At 55.8% G+C, this 17,050-nt stretch overlaps 1 protein-coding gene across 1 annotated transcript; it reads right to left on the reverse strand.

Annotated features, from left to right (window-relative positions):
• Nucleotides 1–227: 227 nt before the first annotated feature.
• LOC146783036 (serine/threonine-protein kinase SBK1-like) lies at nt 228–7,348 on the reverse strand. The gene is made up of 3 exons (XM_085638798.1): nt 7,184–7,348; nt 1,606–1,808; nt 228–932 (listed from the first exon to the last, which is right to left on the reverse strand). The coding sequence occupies exons 1-3, from the start codon at nt 7,341–7,343 to the stop codon at nt 228–230; spliced, it is 1,068 nt and encodes a 355-aa protein (XP_085494924.1). The 5' UTR covers nt 7,344–7,348.
• Between the last annotated feature and the right edge of the window lie 9,702 nt (nt 7,349–17,050).

Consider the following 17,050-nt stretch of genomic DNA (forward strand, 5'->3'; position numbering starts at 1 on the left):
ACACCGCACCAATCACGCTCGACTCTCCTGGCTCACAGTGATGACATCACGGCCGCCCATGTGTTGGTTTCACAGGTTGCTGATGGTGTCAGTGAAACAGTGGTATTCCCCAGCCTGCAGAAGCTGCCTTTTCGAAGGGTATTTTGGCGCATGGCAGTGTTTTTAGTAACTGAATGAAGCTTAATTTTCCTACTTAGCTTACCCTGCGTCACCGTGGGGTCTCCTTCTCATGTGAGTTCCACCTCTGCTCCCACGGACAGCCATGTGTGCTGCTCTGTCTGGAGGTACATGGCACTGGCCTCATGGGGTACCTGGGGAGCTTCGGGGTCCTCAGACATGGCCGGGCTGCTGTCCTCCTCCGCGCTACTGACACTGCCCACCGCGTTACTGGGAAGACTGGTCACCTTCCACGGGGTGTCCAGGTATCTCCCAATGTCCTCCACGGACAGCCGCCAGGCAGGCGAGAGGGCCAGGAGTCGGCTGAACATCTGCCTGGCGGGCGGGGTGAGCCTCCTCCACAAGGGTGGCATGAAAGTGTCATCGGCGAGGTTCTGCCAGACCATGTAGGCTTTGAACTCTCTGTCCGTTGGCAGCGCCTGGGTCCAAGGGAAGTGCCCGTTGAGGATGGTGAAGAGCAGAACCCCGAAGGCCCACACGTCCAGACTGGGCTCCATGACCAGGGTCTGGGACCTCTTGAGCTGGCAGTACTCGGGAGCCATGTATGGGATGATTCGTGACGTGCATGCCACGGAGTAACCTTCCAGCCGCGTCAGGCCGAAGTCACCGAGTCTCACATCGTGGCACTCCCTGTCCATCAGCAGGACATTGTCCGGTTTCACGTCCCGGTGCACCAGCGAGCGGTCGTGCATGTACTCGAGGGCACAAGCCAGCTGCCTGGCCACGCGCTTCACCTTCTCCTCCGCCATGCCAACCTGTGCCAGAGAGGAGAAAAGCCAGTTATACAAGATGGCGGACTGTTGGAATCCAGCAATGGGAGGCCTTTGTCTACAAGGGGCAAAGATACTGGTAAACCCCTCCACCATGGGACCTCTGTGCCACCTTCATGTCTAGATCCTGCACTCGCTGAGGGCGACAGGTCAAAGTGGCTGGTCAAATGGGTTGCGTTGGACTTCCCGGTCCATCAGCCAAAAATATTGTCATAGTTGCACGGATCATGTGGCTTTGTGGCGAGGGAAACTAACTTTACAATTGGCCACAGTGATTTCTAGCACTCAATAAGTGCGGACATTATAAATGACAGAAGATAGATGTCTACGCGTGTGCGAAGGATGTGCCATGAGTCCTCTGATGGAAGCAAAAGAAAACACCAGTGCTAACCATAGAGGCAGGGGCACCTACGGGCATATTTTTGAATGAGTTGAGTTGCATTTTTAAAACGGTAAAAAAACTTATGCGTTAATAAGTCTAGAAATATTTAAACATTGGCAATTTAATAGAATAATTGTGAACATTTCTGAGGTGGTGGCTGGGGAATGAAAGGTTTGAAGGCTGCCGCCCCTCAGCTGTTTCGAGAGTTTGAGGCTTGGTTTTCAACAAAGACCGCAGTCCTGGCTGCAGGGAACAGATACCCGAGGCTGTCCGTACCTTGGGATCCACGCAGGAGTGCAGGTCCCCGGCGGTGGCCAGCTCCTGGACTATCACGTGGTGGAAGGGTGTGTGGCAGGAGAGCCGGTAGGTGCTGATGATGGAGGGGTGAGACGACAGCAGGAGGGAGATGCCGAGCTCCCGCAGGAAGGCTTTCCTCTTGATCTGGTTCCTTCTCAGTAACTTCAGAGCCATCATTGTACCTGGAGGAGGAAGGAACACAGTTCAGAACTGGACTACCACTGCCAACCACTGACCTCTGCCCCCAGCTCCTGGGGACAAGAGAGCACACTACAGAGCTTGGCTACCTCTATACCTCTACCCCAGCTGGGGGCCTCCAAGGAGGAAGAGAGCACACAACAGAGCTTGGCTACCTCTATACCTCTACCCCAGCTGGGGGCCTCCAAGGAGGAAGAAGGGAGCGCGCTCCAGAGCTTGGCTACCTCTATACCTCTACCCCAGCTGGGGGCCTCCAAGGAGGAAGAGAGCACACTACAGAGCTTGGCTACCTCTATACCTCTACCCCAGCTGCTGGCCTCCCAGGAGGAAGAGAGCACACTGCAGAGCTTGGCTACCTCTATACCTCTGCCACAGCTGGGGGCCTCCAAGGAGGAAGAAGAGAGAACACTCCAGAGCTTGGCTACCTCTATACCTCTGCCTCAGCTGGGAGCCTCCAAGGAGGAAGAGAGCACACTACAGAGCTTGGCTACCTCTATACCTCTGCCACAGCTGGGGGCCTCCAAGGAGGAAGAAGAGAGCACACTCCAGAGCTTGGCTACCTCTATACCTCTGCCACAGCTGGGGGCCTCCAAGGAGGAAGAGAGCACACTACAGAGCTTGGCTACCTCTATACCTCTTCCTCAGCTGGGGGCCTCCCAGGAGGAAGAGAGCACACTCCAGAGCTTGGCTACCTCTATACCTCTGCCACAGCTGGGGGCCTCCAAGGAGGAAGAAGAGAGCACACTGCAGAGCTTGGCTACCTCTACCCAACCTCTACCCCAGCTGATGGCCTCCCAGGAGGAAGAGAGCACACTCCAGAGCTTGGCTACCTCTCCCAAACCTCTACCACAGCTGCTGGCCTCCCAGGAGGAAGAAGAGAGCACACTGCAGACCTTGGCTACCTCTAGCAAACCTCTACCACAGCTGCTGGCCTCCCAGGAGGAAGAAGAGAGCACACTGCAGAGCTTGGCTACCTCTAGCAAACCTATACCTCAGCTGCTGGCCTCCTAGGGTACAGAAGAGAGCACACTCCAGAGCTTGGCTACCTCTAGCAAACCTATACCTCAGCTGATGGTCTCCTATGGTGCAGATTAGAGCACACTCCAGAGCTTGGCTACCTCTAGCAAACCTATACCTCAGCTGCTGGTCTCCTAGGGTGCAAAAGAGAGCACACTGCAGAGCTTGGCTACCTCTATACCTCTGCCACAGCTGGGGGCCTCCAAGGAGGAAGAAGAGAGCACACTGCAGAGCTTGGCTACCTCTAGCACACCTCTACCACAGCTGCTGGCCTCCCATGAGGAAGAGAGCACACTGCAGAGCTTGGCTACCTCTATACCTCTGCCACAGCTGGGGGCCTCCAAGGAGGAAGAAGAGAGAACACTCCAGAGCTTGGCTACCTCTATACCTCTGCCTCAGCTGGGGGCCTCCAAGGAGTAAGAGAGCACACTCCAGAGCTTGGCTACCTCTATACCTCTGCCTCAGCTGGGGGCCTCCAAGGAGGAAGAGAGCACACTACAGAGCTTGGCTACCTCTATACCTCTGCCACAACTGGGGGCCTCCAAGGAGGAAGAAGAGAGCACACTCCAGAGCTTGGCTACCTCTCGCAATCCTCTGCCACAGCTGCTGGCCTCCCAGGAGGAAGAGAGCACACTCCAGAGCTTGGCTACCTCTATACCTCTGCCACAGCTGGGGGCCTCCAAGGAGGAAGAAGAGAGCACACTGCAGAGCTTGGATACCTCTATACCTCTGCCACAGCTGGGGGCCTCCAAGGAGGAAGAAGAGAGCACACTGCAGAGCTTGGCTACCTCTAGCAAACCTCTACCACAGCTGCTGGCCTCCCAGGAGGAAGAAGAGAGCACACTGCAGAGCTTGGCTACCTCTAGCAAACCTATACCTCAGCTGCTGGTCTCCTAGGGTGCAAAAGAGAGCACACTGCAGAGGAGCTTGGCTACCTCTATACCTCTGCCACAGCTGGGGGCCTCCAAGGAGGAGGAAGAGAGCACACTACAGAGCTTGGCTACCTCTAGCAAACCTCTACCTCAGCTGCTGGCCTCCCAGGAGGAAGAGAGCACACTGCAGAGCTTGAATACTTCTAGCATGACCTCTACCCCAGCTGCTGGCCTCCCAGGAGGAAGAAGAGGGCATATTTCAGAGCTTGGTTACCTCTAGCAGACTTCTGCATCAGCCGCTGGTCTAGGGGGGGGGGAGAGAAGAAGAGAGCACACTGCAGAGCTTGGCTACCTCTAGCAAACCTATACCTCAGCTGATGGTCTCCCAGGAGGAAGAAGAGAGAACACAACAGAGCTTGGCTACCTCTATACCTCTGCCACAGCTGCTGGTCTGGGGGGGGGGGGGAGGAGGGGAGGGAAGAAGAGAAGAAGGGAGCACACTCCAGAGCTTGGCTACCTCTACCCCAGCTGCTGGCCTCCCAGGAGGAAGAGAGCACACTGCAGAGCTTGGCTACCTCTAGCAAACCTATACCTCAGCTGCTGGCCTCCTAGGGTGCAGAAGAGAGCACACTCCAGAGCTTGGCTACCTCTAGCAAACCTATACCTCAGCTGATGGTCTCCTAGGGTGCAAAAGAGAGCACACTGCAGAGCTTGGCTACCTCTATACCTCTGCCACAGCTGGGGGCCTCCAAGGAGGAAGAAGAGAGCACACGGCAGAGCTTGGCTACCTCTAGCACACCTCTACCACAGCTGCTGGCCTCCCATGAGGAAGAGAGCACACTGCAGAGCTTGGCTACCTCTATACCTCTGCTACAGCTGGGGGCCTCCAAGGAGGAAGAAGAGAGAACACTCCAGAGCTTGGCTACCTCTATACCTCTGCCTCAGCTGGGGGCCTTCAAGGAGGAAGAGAGCACACTCCAGAGCTTGGCTACCTCTATACCTCTGCCTCAGCTGGGGGCCTCCAAGGAGGAGGAAGAGAGCACACTACAGAGCTTGGCTACCTCTAGCAAACCTCTACCTCAGCTGCTGGCCTCCCAGGAGGAAGAGAGCACACTGCAGAGCTTGAATACTTCTAGCATGACCTCTACCCCAGCTGCTGGCCTCCCAGGAGGAAGAAGAGGGCATATTTCAGAGCTTGGTTACCTCTAGCAGACTTCTGCATCAGCCGCTGGTCTAGGGGGGGGGGAGAGAAGAAGAGAGCACACTGCAGAGCTTGGCTACCTCTAGCAAACCTATACCTCAGCTGATGGTCTCCCAGGAGGAAGAAGAGAGAACACAACAGAGCTTGGCTACCTCTATACCTCTGCCACAGCTGCTGGTCTGGGGGGGGGGGGGAGGAGGGGAGGGAAGAAGAGAAGAAGGGAGCACACTCCAGAGCTTGGCTACCTCTACCCCAGCTGCTGGCCTCCCAGGAGGAAGAGAGCACACTGCAGAGCTTGGCTACCTCTAGCAAACCTATACCTCAGCTGCTGGCCTCCTAGGGTGCAGAAGAGAGCACACTCCAGAGCTTGGCTACCTCTAGCAAACCTATACCTCAGCTGATGGTCTCCTAGGGTGCAAAAGAGAGCACACTGCAGAGCTTGGCTACCTCTATACCTCTGCCACAGCTGGGGGCCTCCAAGGAGGAAGAAGAGAGCACACGGCAGAGCTTGGCTACCTCTAGCACACCTCTACCACAGCTGCTGGCCTCCCATGAGGAAGAGAGCACACTGCAGAGCTTGGCTACCTCTATACCTCTGCTACAGCTGGGGGCCTCCAAGGAGGAAGAAGAGAGAACACTCCAGAGCTTGGCTACCTCTATACCTCTGCCTCAGCTGGGGGCCTTCAAGGAGGAAGAGAGCACACTCCAGAGCTTGGCTACCTCTATACCTCTGCCTCAGCTGGGGGCCTCCAAGGAGGAGGAAGAGAGCACACTACAGAGCTTGGCTACCTCTAGCAAACCTCTACCTCAGCTGCTGGCCTCCCAGGAGGAAGAGAGCACACTGCAGAGCTTGAATACTTCTAGCATGACCTCTACCCCAGCTGCTGGCCTCCCAGGAGGAAGAAGAGGGCATATTTCAGAGCTTGGTTACCTCTAGCAGACTTCTGCATCAGCCGCTGGTCTAGGGGGGGGGGAGAGAAGAAGAGAGCACACTGCAGAGCTTGGCTACCTCTAGCAAACCTATACCTCAGCTGATGGTCTCCCAGGAGGAAGAAGAGAGAACACAACAGAGCTTGGCTACCTCTATACCTCTGCCACAGCTGCTGGTCTGGGGGGGGGGGGAGGAGGGGAGGGAAGAAGAGAAGAAGGGAGCACACTCCAGAGCTTGGCTACCTCTACCCCAGCTGCTGGCCTCCCAGGAGGAAGAGAGCACACTGCAGAGCTTGGCTACCTCTAGCAAACCTATACCTCAGCTGCTGGCCTCCTAGGGTGCAGAAGAGAGCACACTCCAGAGCTTGGCTACCTCTAGCAAACCTATACCTCAGCTGATGGTCTCCTAGGGTGCAAAAGAGAGCACACTGCAGAGCTTGGCTACCTCTATACCTCTGCCACAGCTGGGGGCCTCCAAGGAGGAAGAAGAGAGCACACGGCAGAGCTTGGCTACCTCTAGCACACCTCTACCACAGCTGCTGGCCTCCCATGAGGAAGAGAGCACACTGCAGAGCTTGGCTACCTCTATACCTCTGCTACAGCTGGGGGCCTCCAAGGAGGAAGAAGAGAGAACACTCCAGAGCTTGGCTACCTCTATACCTCTGCCTCAGCTGGGGGCCTTCAAGGAGGAAGAGAGCACACTCCAGAGCTTGGCTACCTCTATACCTCTGCCTCAGCTGGGGGCCTCCAAGGAGGAAGAGAGCACACTACAGAGCTTGGCTACCTCTATACCTCTGCCACAGCTGGGGGCCTCCAAGGAGGAAGAAGAGAGCACACTCCAGAGCTTGGCTACCTCTAGCAAACCTCTGCCACAGCTGCTGGCCTCCCAGGAGGAAGAGAGCACACTCCAGAGCTTGGCTACCTCTATACCTCTGCCACAGCTGGGGGCCTCCAAGGAGGAGGAAGAGAGCACACTACAGAGCTTGGCTACCTCTAGCAAACCTCTACCTCAGCTGCTGGCCTCCCAGGAGGAAGAGAGCACACTGCAGAGCTTGAATACTTCTAGCAAACCTATACCCCAGCTGCTGGCCTCCCAGGAGGAAGAAGAGGGCATATTTCAGAGCTTGGTTACCTCTAGCAGACTTCTGCATCAGCTGCTGGTCTAGGGGGGGGGGGAGAAGAAGAGAGCACACTGCAGAGCTTGGCTACCTCTAGCAAACCTATACCTCAGCTGATGGTCTCCCAGGAGGAAGAAGAGAGAACACTCCAGAGCTTGGCTACAGGGAGCATCGCTGCGGATGAACAGGTGAATGAAGAGCCCAGGGGGAGGCGGACTCACCAGACTCGCGGTGCCTGGCGCGCACCACCCGGCCGTAGGTGCCCTGGCCCAGTTTCTGGTCCATCTCGAAGCGCTGCCCGATGTCCACCGTGTCCGTGGTCCTGGCGATCACCTTTACCAGCTCCTTCAGGAGGGACCCCGTGTCATGGGGCGGGTCCATGGGGCCCCTAGCTGCACCCGGGCCCTGGAGGCAAAAACACTGCCAATTAGAGACAGCAAACTGAAGTCACTGACTCGCAAAGCCCCGCATGGGCTTCTCATCGGATGAGGCCCCACCACCCTCAGACTGGCTCTCAGACCCCCTCCCCATGCACCCCCCACCCTCAGACTATGTCTCAAAGCCCCCTTACGGGCCCCCATCCCCGCAGACTGGCTCTCAAAGCCCCCGTAAAAGGTCCCACCAACCGCAAACTTGCTGTCAAAGCCCCCTCATGGCCCCCCATCGCCGCAGACTGGCTCAAGCCCCCTGATGGGCCCCCACCACCCGCAAACTGGCTCTCAAAGCCCTCTCATGGGCCCCCATCACCCGCTGACTGGCTCTCAAAGCCCTCTGCATAGCAATGGCCCCTCATGGTCCCCACCACCCTTTGACTGGCCCCCCACCACTCTCAGACTGGCTCTCAAAGCCCCCCACCACAGGCAGACTTGCTCTCAACCCCCCTCATGGGCCCCCACCACCGGCAGACTCTGTCTCAAAGGTCCTTTACGGGCCCCCATCCCCGCAGACTGGCACTAAAAGCCCCCGTAAAGGGCCCCACCAACCGCAAACTTGTTCTCAAAGCCCTATCATGGGCCCCCACCAACCGCAGACTGGCTCTCAAAGCCCTATCATGGGTCCCCACACCCGCAGACTGGCTCCCATGCCCCCCTTCCCCTTCCCACCCACACACAACCACCCGCAGACGGGCTCTGAAGGCCTCCTCATGGGCCCCCACCACCCTCAGCCTGGTCCTTCTGCCCGGGACCCTCAGGGGAGGGAGTTATAGCCAGGAGTGGCCGGAAAACGGAGGTGTCCCTGTAGAAAACTATGGTTGTGCACAGGGTGGCGGGCGAAAACATAGACAGCAAGAAAGAAAACGAAAAAATAAACAATAAAGCGAGAAAGAGATCGACAAGGCATTCAACAAGAAAGAAAGAACAGGCCGAAGGGGAGAGATGGGAAATAGAAACAAGACAGAAGACAAAAAATGTAGCTCGAGGCAGTGACAGCAAGACTTCAAGAAATAAAGCAGAGACTTTAAGGAATAAAGCGGAGACGAGGGAAATGGAGCAGGAAATCGAAAAAGACGGGAAGGAACGAAGCCCAAAACGGAAGAAAAAAGGGAGAGGAAGAAGAGGGAGATGGAGAGGAAGAGAAAGGAAGACACGAAGGGAGGGGGGAGGCGGAAGGACAGCGCGAGGACAGTTGAGAGAACTTACCGTATATCCTCGTCTCGGGGGTCCCCGCAGACCTCTAGTTTGAGTGGTCCCTCTTACGCAGGTCAGCACCCCTCAGGTGGCAGCGGGGGTCTCTCTTTGGCCTGGTCAGAGTCCCCTCAGGCTGTTCTGCACCCCTTCCTTCTGAGGCTGGTCAGCGGCTTTTGGGCGCCGGAGGGGACTGGTCAGCACCCCTCGGCGGCAGTGACTGCTAGGAAAGTGGCCTGCACCCCTCAGGCCGTGGCAGGAGCAGCCCTCGGCGGTGGGTAGCAGCGACCCCTCTCTGGTCAGCCCCCTCACACAAGACCCTCTGCAGATCTCTGGGGCGCAGAGCTCCAGTCAGGGGGGTGCGGCTGTACTTGTACCTGAGACCCCAGAACATGCACGGCGGGGGGGGGGGGGGGTCTCCGTGATCGGAGACTTGATGTAATCACCTTGCGATATTGGGGGCGGGGCTCGGGTAAAGAGATTAGACCCCCACCCCTCGGCACGAGGACATCAGCCCCCGGGTGTCCAGGAAGGTGTGAAGTGCTGGCCCCGGTGACGTGTCTGTGCAGAAAGGTGCAAGGTCACATATGGGGGGTGGTGGGCTTGAGCAATGGCAGAACTAACCCCTGATGGTGACACCTGAGCCCCAGGGGAGCGGGGCGCGGACAGGCCATCTCTGCCCCGCGGCCTGTCCCTTTGGGGAAATGAAAACACGACTTTCAAAGTTAAACCGAGTCCGCTCTGGCCAAGGTAGAGGCCAGAAGGAGGTGTTCGAGCCCCGCCACCTGCCGTGGGTGGGGGGGGGGGGGGGGGTCTTACTGGGGTGACTGTGGTTCACGTGTTCCCAGTGGGGCTACACTGTTTACCACAAGACGGCATGCCCTCTCCCCAAAAGGATGCTGACTGAAGCTGTCCCTACACGCAGTGCTGCCCCCTCAGTAGAGGTGCCTGGGTCCAGCCGGTGGAGGGGCATGACAAGTGAGCTCATATAGGGGACCGGAGACCCCACAGCCGGCGCGAGCGGCCTGCACCCACCAGGGATGTGTCAAACATGTCCCAGGAGCAGCTTCTCATGGGAAGGGTGTCCTACCCGGCCCGTGGGTGCAGAACAGGGACGCACACAGAACAGATAACACAGAATCCAAACTCATCTAGCGCCTTGAAAGAGGCGAGCGGCGCTCACAGACACTGCAGGGACCGGAGTGCTCTGGGAACTGCGCCTCAGTGTAGAGGCATTGATGGCCCGCCCTTGTAGTTTATTCAGCAGATTTTAAAATCACAGCCTATACCACAAGGTGGCTTCTAGGCGCTGAGGAACACGTATTACCAATATACCGAGAACAGACTGCTCCCAACCTCAGACCCTGGGGACGTGAGCCTGGCTCCAGGGGCAGCACAAAGAGGCCACAACATAACCTTCCCTACTTCTCGGACTTTTAAACACATTGGGCCAGATTTACAAGCCCCTTGCGCCACTTTTGCATCACTTTTAACATGGGAAAAGTGACGCAAAAGTGGCGCGAGGGGCTTGTAAATCTGCCCCATTAATGTTTTATATTTGCCGCTAACCTTGTGGTCGTGCTCGCCTGGTGTGGTGATGTCACGCGAGAAAACAATCAGCGCGCGTGTGATAGAGAACAGAGATGCCAGTTCTTATTCACAAGCCAAGAATGCCAAGGTAGACATCACAACATCCATTCATTCACACAGTGCCACCCGCACTCGGCTTTAGGCGTCGCTAGAATTCAACAACGGAGCTGTCTAAGATCACACGAGTAAACAAGGCTTTCTCTCCTCATCTGCCTGTGCCCCCCGCCCCTTCCATTCCACCCTGCCATCTCTCTTCTATTGAGCAGGTGATAACGGCTGCCCATCTTTGCTGCGCCAGGTGTGCAGGGCTAGGTAAAAAAGCACTCAGCCCCCTGCAGTGGCTTCTCTCCCTGTGAGGGGAGTCCTGGGACCCCCCACTCTCTCCTCTTGAAGAGGTGGTAACGTCTGCCCATCTTTGCTGCGCCAGGTGTGCAGGGCTAGGTAAAAAAGCACTCAGCCCCCTGCAGTGGCTTCTCTCCCTGTGAGGGGAGTCCTGGGACCCCCCACTTCTCTCCTCTTGAAGAGGTGGTAATGTCTGCCCGTCTCTGCTGCGCCAGGTGCTCAGGGCCGGGTACAGAGGATGGTGAAGGGGGGGGGCGGGTCTGAGCACTCAGCCCCCTGCTGTGGTTTCTCTCCACTCTCGCCCAGGTGCTCAGGGCCAGGTACAGAAGATGGAGGAACGTGTGTGTGGCTGGGAGAGAGGGGGGGGGGGGGGGGCAGCAGGCTGTCTGAATACCGTCCCATGGGAGTCCCCCCTCTCCGTGGCCCTATTCCCTGTAATAATGTCTGCGCTCCAGGCTCACCTCGCAGAGGTTAAACCAGATTGGTCGCACACTGCTACACCTACCAGGCGTGTTCCCCCAATGAAAATGGTCCCTGAAGGTCAGCGTCGGCGGATACACCTATGCTCGAGTGTGAATGCAAGTATGCGTGGCGTGTGCCATCCCTGGACACGTGTTTCGAGGTAGTTGCCTCTCGTCAGCAGGGAGTAGGAAAATGTGTGGGGTTGCTGTGTAAGCTGCTAAAATCGTTATCAGGTCTAGTACCTCTCGTAGCGCGCAGGTGCGTAACCATGAGTCCGTCGACTCCACCGGCTCAAGGGAGCCTGAATATAAAGTTAAACCAGATTGGTCGCACACTGCTACACCTACCAGGCGTGTTCCCCCAATGAAAATGGTCCCTGAAGGTCAGCGTCGGCGGATACACCTATGCTCGAGTGTGAATGCAAGTATGCGTGGCGTGTGCCATCCCTGGACACGTGTTTCGAGGTAGTTGCCTCTCGTCAGCAGGGAGTAGGAAAATGTGTGGGGTTGCTGTGTAAGCTGCTAAAATCGTTATCAGGTCTAGTACCTCTCGTAGCGCGCAGGTGCGTAACCATGAGTCCGTCGACTCCACCGGCTCAAGGGAGCCTGAATATAAAGTTAAACCAGATTGGTCGCACACTGCTACACCTACCAGGCGTGTTCCCCCAATGAAAATGGTCCCTGAAGGTCAGCGTCGGCGGATACACCTATGCTCGAGTGTGAATGCAAGTATGCGTGGCGTGTGCCATCCCTGGACACGTGTTTCGAGGTAGTTGCCTCTCGTCAGCAGGGAGTAGGAAAATGTGTGGGGTTACTGTGTAAGCTGCTAAAATCGTTATCAGGTCTAGTACCTCTTGTAGCGCGCAGGTGCGTAACCATGAGTCCGTCGACTCCACCGGCTCAAGGGAGCCTGAATATAAAGTTAAACCAGATTGGTCGCACACTGCTACACCTACCAGGCGTGTTCCCCCAATGAAAATGGTCCCTGAAGGTCAGCGTCGGCGGATACACCTATGCTCGAGTGTGAATGCAAGTATGCGTGGCGTGTGACATCCCTGGACACATGTTTCGAGGTAGTTGCCTCTCGTCAGCAGGGAGTAGGAAAATGTGTGGGGTTGCTGTGTAAGCTGCTAAAATCGTTATCAGGTCTAGTACCTCTCGTAGCGCGCAGGTGCGTAACCATGAGTCCGTCGACTCCACCGGCTCAAGGGAGCCTGAATATAAAGTTAAACCAGATTGGTCGCACACTGCTACACCTACCAGGCGTGTTCCCCCAATGAAAATGGTCCCTGAAGGTCAGCGTCGGCGGATACACCTATGCTCGAGTGTGAATGCAAGTATGCGTGGCGTGTGCCATCCCTGGACACGTGTTTCGAGGTAGTTGCCTCTCGTCACTGGTAGGTGTAGCAGTGTGCGACCAATCTGGTTTAACTTTATATTCAGGCTCCCTTGAGCCGGTGGAGTCGACGGACTCATGGTTACGCACCTGCGCGCTACGAGAGGTAATAGACCTGATAACGATTTTAGCAGCTTACACAGCAACCCCACACATTTTCCTACTCCCTGCTGACGAGAGGCAACTACCTCGAAACACGTGTCCAGGGATGGCACACGCCACGCATACTTGCATTCACACTCGAGCATAGGTGTATCCGCCGACGCTGACCTTCAGGGACCATTTTCATTGGGGGAACACGACTGGTAGGTGTAGCAGTGTGCGACCAATCTGGTTTAACTTTATATTCAGGCTCCCTTGAGCCGGTGGAGTCGACGGACTCATGGTTACGCACCTGCGCGCTACGAGAGGTACTAGACCTGATAACGATTTTAGCAGCTTACACAGCAACCCCACACATTTTCCTACTCCCTGCTGACGAGAGGCAACTACCTCGAAACACGTGTCCAGGGATGGCACACGCCACGCATACTTGCATTCACACTCGAGCATAGGTGTATCCGCCGACGCTGACCTTCAGGGACCATTTTCATTGGGGGAACACGACTGGTAGGTGTAGCAGTGTGCGACCAATCTGGTTTAACTTTATATTCAGGCTCCCTTGAGCCGGTGGAGTCGACGGACTCATGGTTACGCACCTGCGCGCTACGAGAGGTACTAGACCTGATAACGATTTTAGCAGCTTACACAGCAACCCCACACATTTTCCTACTCCCTGCTGACGAGAGGCAACTACCTCGAAACACGTGTCCAGGGATGGCACACGCCACGCATACTTGCATTCACACTCGAGCATAGGTGTATCCGCCGACGCTGACCTTCAGGGACCATTTTCATTGGGGGAACACGACTGGTAGGTGTAGCAGTGTGCGACCAATCTGGTTTAACTTTATATTCAGGCTCCCTTGAGCCGGTGGAGTCGACGGACTCATGGTTACGCACCTGCGCGCTACGAGAGGTACTAGACCTGATAACGATTTTAGCAGCTTACACAGCAACCCCACACATTTTCCTACTCCCTGCTGACGAGAGGCAACTACCTCGAAACACGTGTCCAGGGATGGCACACGCCACGCATACTTGCATTCACACTCGAGCATAGGTGTATCCGCCGACGCTGACCTTCAGGGACCATTTTGATTGGGGGAACACGACTGGTAGGTGTAGCAGTGTGCGACCAATCTGGTTTAACTTTATATTCAGGCTCCCTTGAGCCGGTGGAGTCGACGGACTCATGGTTACGCACCTGCGCGCTACGAGAGGTACTAGACCTGATAACGATTTTAGCAGCTTACACAGCAACCCCACACATTTTCCTACTCCCTGCTGACGAGAGGCAACTACCTCGAAACACGTGTCCAGGGATGGCACACGCCACGCATACTTGCATTCACACTCGAGCATAGGTGTATCCGCCGACGCTGACCTTCAGGGACCATTTTCATTGGGGGAACACGACTGGTAGGTGTAGCAGTGTGCGACCAATCTGGTTTAACTTTATATTCAGGCTCCCTTGAGCCGGTGGAGTCGACGGACTCATGGTTACGCACCTGCGCGCTACGAGAGGTACTAGACCTGATAACGATTTTAGCAGCTTACACAGCAACCCCACACATTTTCCTACTCCCTGCTGACGAGAGGCAACTACCTCGAAACACGTGTCCAGGGATGGCACACGCCACGCATACTTGCATTCACACTCGAGCATAGGTGTATCCGCCGACGCTGACCTTCAGGGACCATTTTCATTGGGGGAACACGACTGGTAGGTGTAGCAGTGTGCGACCAATCTGGTTTAACTTTATATTCAGGCTCCCTTGAGCCGGTGGAGTCGACGGACTCATGGTTACGCACCTGCGCGCTACGAGAGGTACTAGACCTGATAACGATTTTAGCAGCTTACACAGCAACCCCACACATTTTCCTACTCCCTGCTGACGAGAGGCAACTACCTCGAAACACGTGTCCAGGGATGGCACACGCCACGCATACTTGCATTCACACTCGAGCATAGGTGTATCCGCCGACGCTGACCTTCAGGGACCATTTTCATTGGGGGAACACGACTGGTAGGTGTAGCAGTGTGCGACCAATCTGGTTTAACTTTATATTCAGGCTCCCTTGAGCCGGTGGAGTCGACGGACTCATGGTTACGCACCTGCGCGCTACGAGAGGTACTAGACCTGATAACGATTTTAGCAGCTTACACAGCAACCCCACACATTTTCCTACTCCCTGCTGACGAGAGGCAACTACCTCGAAACACGTGTCCAGGGATGGCACACGCCACGCATACTTGCATTCACACTCGAGCATAGGTGTATCCGCCGACGCTGACCTTCAGGGACCATTTTCATTGGGGGAACACGACTGGTAGGTGTAGCAGTGTGCGACCAATCTGGTTTAACTTTATATTCAGGCTCCCTTGAGCCGGTGGAGTCGACGGACTCATGGTTACGCACCTGCGCGCTACGAGAGGTACGAGACCTGATAACGATTTTAGCAGCTTACACAGCAACCCCACACATTTTCCTACTCCCTGCTGACGAGAGGCAACTACCTCGAAACACGTGTCCAGGGATGGCACACGCCACGCATACTTGCATTCACACTCGAGCATAGGTGTATCCGCCGACGCTGACCTTCAGGGACCATTTTCATTGGGGGAACACGACTGGTAGGTGTAGCAGTGTGCGACCAATCTGGTTTAACTTTATATTCAGGCTCCCTTGAGCCGGTGGAGTCGACGGACTCATGGTTACGCACCTGCGCGCTACGAGAGGTACTAGACCTGATAACGATTTTAGCAGCTTACACAGCAACCCCACACATTTTCCTACTCCCTGCTGACGAGAGGCAACTACCTCGAAACACGTGTCCAGGGATGGCACACGCCACGCATACTTGCATTCACACTCGAGCATAGGTGTATCCGCCGACGCTGACCTTCAGGGACCATTTTGATTGGGGGAACACGACTGGTAGGTGTAGCAGTGTGCGACCAATCTGGTTTAACTTTATATTCAGGCTCCCTTGAGCCGGTGGAGTCGACGGACTCATGGTTACGCACCTGCGCGCTACGAGAGGTACTAGACCTGATAACGATTTTAGCAGCTTACACAGCAACCCCACACATTTTCCTACTCCCTGCTGACGAGAGGCAACTACCTCGAAACACGTGTCCAGGGATGGCACACGCCACGCATACTTGCATTCACACTCGAGCATAGGTGTATCCGCCGACGCTGACCTTCAGGGACCATTTTCATTGGGGGAACACGACTGGTAGGTGTAGCAGTGTGCGACCAATCTGGTTTAACTTTATATTCAGGCTCCCTTGAGCCGGTGGAGTCGACGGACTCATGGTTACGCACCTGCGCGCTACGAGAGGTACTAGACCTGATAACGATTTTAGCAGCTTACACAGCAACCCCACACATTTTCCTACTCCCTGCTGACGAGAGGCAACTACCTCGAAACACGTGTCCAGGGATGGCACACGCCACGCATACTTGCATTCACACTCGAGCATAGGTGTATCCGCCGACGCTGACCTTCAGGGACCATTTTCATTGGGGGAACACGACTGGTAGGTGTAGCAGTGTGCGACCAATCTGGTTTAACTTTATATTCAGGCTCCCTTGAGCCGGTGGAGTCGACGGACTCATGGTTACGCACCTGCGCGCTACGAGAGGTACTAGACCTGATAACGATTTTAGCAGCTTACACAGCAACCCCACACATTTTCCTACTCCCTGCTGACGAGAGGCAACTACCTCGAAACACGTGTCCAGGGATGGCACACGCCACGCATACTTGCATTCACACTCGAGCATAGGTGTATCCGCCGACGCTGACCTTCAGGGACCATTTTCATTGGGGGAACACGACTGGTAGGTGTAGCAGTGTGCGACCAATCTGGTTTAACTTCACCTCGCAGAGGTGAACACGGGGTGTCAGAGGTAAGCAGGGACTATGCGAAGAGCTGCCGGAAGGCGGCGCCACGTTCCACAAACACGTACGACACGCATGAGTATTGAGGGTGGGGGAGCGGGAGTGGATGGGCGGGGGGTTCCCTTTCAGCCCCGTGCTATCCTCTCCCACAATCCGCATCATACATAGACTACACACCACAAGGGCCTCGAGCCTGGGAGGATAAACGTGGCAACAACCACACAGGAAAGGCTGAGGGCCTCGTTTATGAGAAGTGTTCATGGGTGTGTGAAAGCAGCGAGACGACACTCCTCAGTGCGCACTCCTTGTGTCATGAATAATGCGTCATATTTACTGCATGACGCCTCATGTCGCAAGGAATGGCAGACACGTCTGTTCGCGCAAAAGTGGCGCATTGCTGGAGTTGTGCCAGAAGAAGCCTCATGTGAAAGGGTCTGCGTCACCCTTACGCCTGCCATGAGGCAGGCGTAAGGTGTTGACGCATTCTTGTCCTAGAAGTGGAGCAGCGAAATCTCATAGATTTCACTGCGCCACTCCTGCGACCCTTTCTTGCGGGGGGAACGCCCACCCTGCATACATTATACCTGATATACCTGACGCAGGTATAATGTAGCGCAATGGGTTTAGGAAGTGACGCACCTGCCTAGCTGCGTTACTTTG

The sequence above is a fragment of the Triturus cristatus genome, chromosome 12 (assembly GCF_964204655.1).
Source record: "Triturus cristatus chromosome 12, aTriCri1.1, whole genome shotgun sequence".
NCBI classification, from domain to species: Eukaryota; Metazoa; Chordata; class Amphibia; order Caudata; family Salamandridae; genus Triturus; species Triturus cristatus.

Bases quoted from the DNA above. Each gene is read 5' to 3' on its own strand.
- LOC146783036 (XM_085638798.1), bottom strand. From the start codon at position 7,343: ATGGACCCGCCCCATGACACGGGGTCCCTCCTGAAGGAGCTGGTAAAG. The intron at 1,809-7,183 runs GTGAGTCCGCCT...TTCCTCCTCCAG, and splicing joins CGCCAGGCACCGCGAGTCTG to GTACAATGATGGCTCTGAAG. The intron at 933-1,605 runs GTACGGACAGCC...TCTCTGGCACAG, and splicing joins ACTCCTGCGTGGATCCCAAG to GTTGGCATGGCGGAGGAGAA.